The sequence below is a fragment of the Cyprinodon variegatus genome, unplaced genomic scaffold, assembly GCF_000732505.1.
Source record: "Cyprinodon variegatus isolate N-32 unplaced genomic scaffold, C_variegatus-1.0 Scaffold694, whole genome shotgun sequence".
NCBI classification, from domain to species: Eukaryota; Metazoa; Chordata; class Actinopteri; order Cyprinodontiformes; family Cyprinodontidae; genus Cyprinodon; species Cyprinodon variegatus.
Genome location: NW_015151147.1, coordinates 323,615 through 326,512, shown reverse-complemented (window position 1 = coordinate 326,512; position 2,898 = coordinate 323,615). Strand labels below are relative to the sequence as shown.

At 42.3% G+C, this 2,898-nt stretch overlaps 1 protein-coding gene across 1 annotated transcript in view; it reads right to left on the bottom strand.

Annotated features, from left to right (window-relative positions):
• Positions 1-389: 389 nt before the first annotated feature.
• Positions 390-2,898, bottom strand: part of LOC107097421 (SPARC-related modular calcium-binding protein 2-like) — a 54,388-nt gene continuing 51,879 nt past the window's right edge. Inside the window, exon 11 of the mRNA XM_015394560.1 lies at positions 390-538. Coding sequence (XP_015250046.1) covers positions 405-538 — 134 coding nt within the window. The 3' untranslated portion in view covers positions 390-404. The remainder of the gene's footprint in view (positions 539-2,898) is intronic.

Sequence of the window (2,898 nt, the reverse complement as noted above, 5' to 3'; positions counted from 1 at the left end):
TCCAGAGTGTTGTTCAGCATGGGGGGGGAGTAGAAAATGAAGGCTAATCATGTTTTGGGTGTACTATTCCTTTAAAACTACAATAACTCACCTCTGCATCTGGGTCCTCAAAAACAACAACATATTTCTATTGCTTTTTATTTAATTTCATTTAAGTAGCTGTAACCCATGACCACTAACATCACCTAAAAATAAATACTTTCAGTATTTATACTTTCTGGAATTAATCTATATGAGTTTAACTTTTGTAACCAACCTTCTAAAATAAACTAGCTTATTCGTTGCATTCCATAATTTGAACAACTATTTCTAACATTTGTGCAAGTGAATGAATCCGAACATGTTAGTTGCGTAAACTGCATTCATGCCGTAAGGTAAAAGACTTGGCCTACTGATGTGTTTAGCTAATCGCAAGAGGTGCGTTTTACACTTCCATACCTTCCGGCAGAGGCTGGATCTGTGACAGCATGCACCATGTCTGTCGACAGCGCATCAAGAACACTCGTCAAGAACTCTGTTTTCTTTGCCCCAGGACAACCTGCAAAAATCCAGCACAGAGACAAGAGTTTGTAGGAGCATGTGTTTTAGCTGGGACTGAACGCACAGTCAGTCACCGCTGCAAACCGTAAACATGTTATTTCTCCAATAAAGCGTGAGTTTTATCTCAGCTGCAGGAGGAAATGAAGAAAGGGAGTGAATGTTGTCCTTCTGCATCCACATGTGAAACAAGCTGATGTTGTGCGGTAAGGTAAGCAGTAAAAATGGGTCAAATAAACGAGGGTGAATTTAGCCATAAAGTAAACTCCATCCTTATTACCTAGTAAAAGCAAACAAGGAAGGATTATTACATGCAGAAAGATGAGAACATTCAGAGGTGGAATGACCTTAATGACAGTAATTGTCTGTCAGGCCGTATAGTTTTAAGAGCAACTTGACCAAGGATGTTCCTGCAGAGCTGAAGGCTATGACAGCCTGAGAGGTTCTTCCCTGCTTTCTCACAGTCTGGCTTCCCATTCTGTGCCTGCAGAGAAGGAGAAATCCTCCACAGCTTTCTGCTCTTTTTACGGCCTCCGCCCGCAGGGCCAGATTCTCCTCTCCTGGAGATAATGGTATGCTTCGGGCCCCTCTAACAGGTGGTGTCCAACATCGATGTGAACACCCAGCTTCCTCCGTCTGCTCATATGCTCTCACAGGCTTAGCATTGAGTGCAGAGCTGAACTTTGAAATGCTCGCTCTTGCATTGTGACACATGGAGCAGATTTCAGCTTTCATGACCCAGGCCCAGTAAAGCAGCTGACCCTCCTATAATTGGACAAACCGGTGCCATGCAGAGCCTCTTGCGGTCTAGACAGGCACAGAATTTCACCGACAGGAGGAAAAGTGTTATTATCTGGCTGCAGGGAGCTTTGTGGGATGCTGTTGGAGAGGGCCTGAGTACTCTGTAATGTCACAGGAATCTGAAGGCGTCTGCACTCCATTGAAAAGGGAAGTCATCAGCTAAAGCGTTAGCCGCTTCCTCTTGGCACTGAAAGGCTTGTCTTTAGGGACTGAGACAGACTTGTGCCTGTGTCTGTCTGGACAATGTTTAACTGTGGGGCAGGACCCTAATGTCCCCGCTGTCATTCTGAGGAAATTGAGTTTGGCTATTTTTCGTTTATTTTAGAGTTGCATTGGCAAAAGGCCTCATATATATCTTTATAATCAGTGTATAGGTGTGTTACACACTTCATTTTATTATTTGGGAACTTTATGTGATACTCCAACAAAAACAGTGCATTAGTAGGGAGTCTGCATTCGTATTCATCTCATTTTTAGAAGCTTTGTAGTCTATTTTTCTTTGCAAACTAGCTAGAGCTAAGCCAGATTGGATAGAAAGCACCTGACAGCAGTAATCTACAAGTTTTGCAACAGATTTTGGGTCTTGATTCAAGCTCCGTCCGTTATAAGCTCAAGCTTTTCTGAAATGTTTCAGAGTGGGAATGTTTTCAGATGGATTTGAGATGGTAGCTTGCAAACATGCAATAGGTTTGCATGATGCAGGTGATCTAAAAAGATTGGTGAATTTAAATCATGCAAAAAAATTTGGTTTGGCCCCTGCTTGTTTGAGAATGTCTGTACAAAACCATGAAGATCTGACTAAGGTATTTTAGAGGTAGTGATCATTATCATTTAAAACAATGATAATGATAATAATGATTATTATTTAATGACATAACTTACATAAATATGAGGAAGTGCTACAAAGAAAAGCAAAAACAGAAGAATGAAAAGATAAAGTCCATTTTCAGACACGCTTAATCCCAAGTGGGGTCGCGAGGGCTGCTGGTGCCTATCTCCAGCTGTCTAAGGGCGAGCGGCGGCGCACACCCTGGACAGGTCGCTAGTCCATCGCAGGGCAACACAGAGACAAACAACCATTCGCACACAAGCTCACACCTAAGGGGACTTTAGTAAAGCCAATTAACATTCATGTGTTTGGACTGTGGGAGGAAGCCGGAGTACCAGGAGAGAACCCACACATGCTCAGGGAGAACATGCAAACTCCATGCAGAAAGATCCCAGGCCGGGAATCGAACCTGAAACCTTCTTGCTGCAAGGCAGCAGTGATATCAACCGTGCCCAGGGCTGAAACAATTAATTGGATTTATCAATTATTGAAATAATCAAAGAATCGTTAACTGGAGACTCTAAAACATGCCTATAGCTGACAGAGCGACTTACTTAGAGCAGGAATTACACTAAAACAATAAAAAATAATATAAATATTTTGCATTTGAGATCAAAATCTTTTTCGTCTATCAATATGCTCTATCCAGAAGTACTCAAGTGGAAGTGTTCCTGTTTGGCTGTGACTCCATCCTGGAGAGAAACATCAGCTGTGCTGCTTCCATCAACACC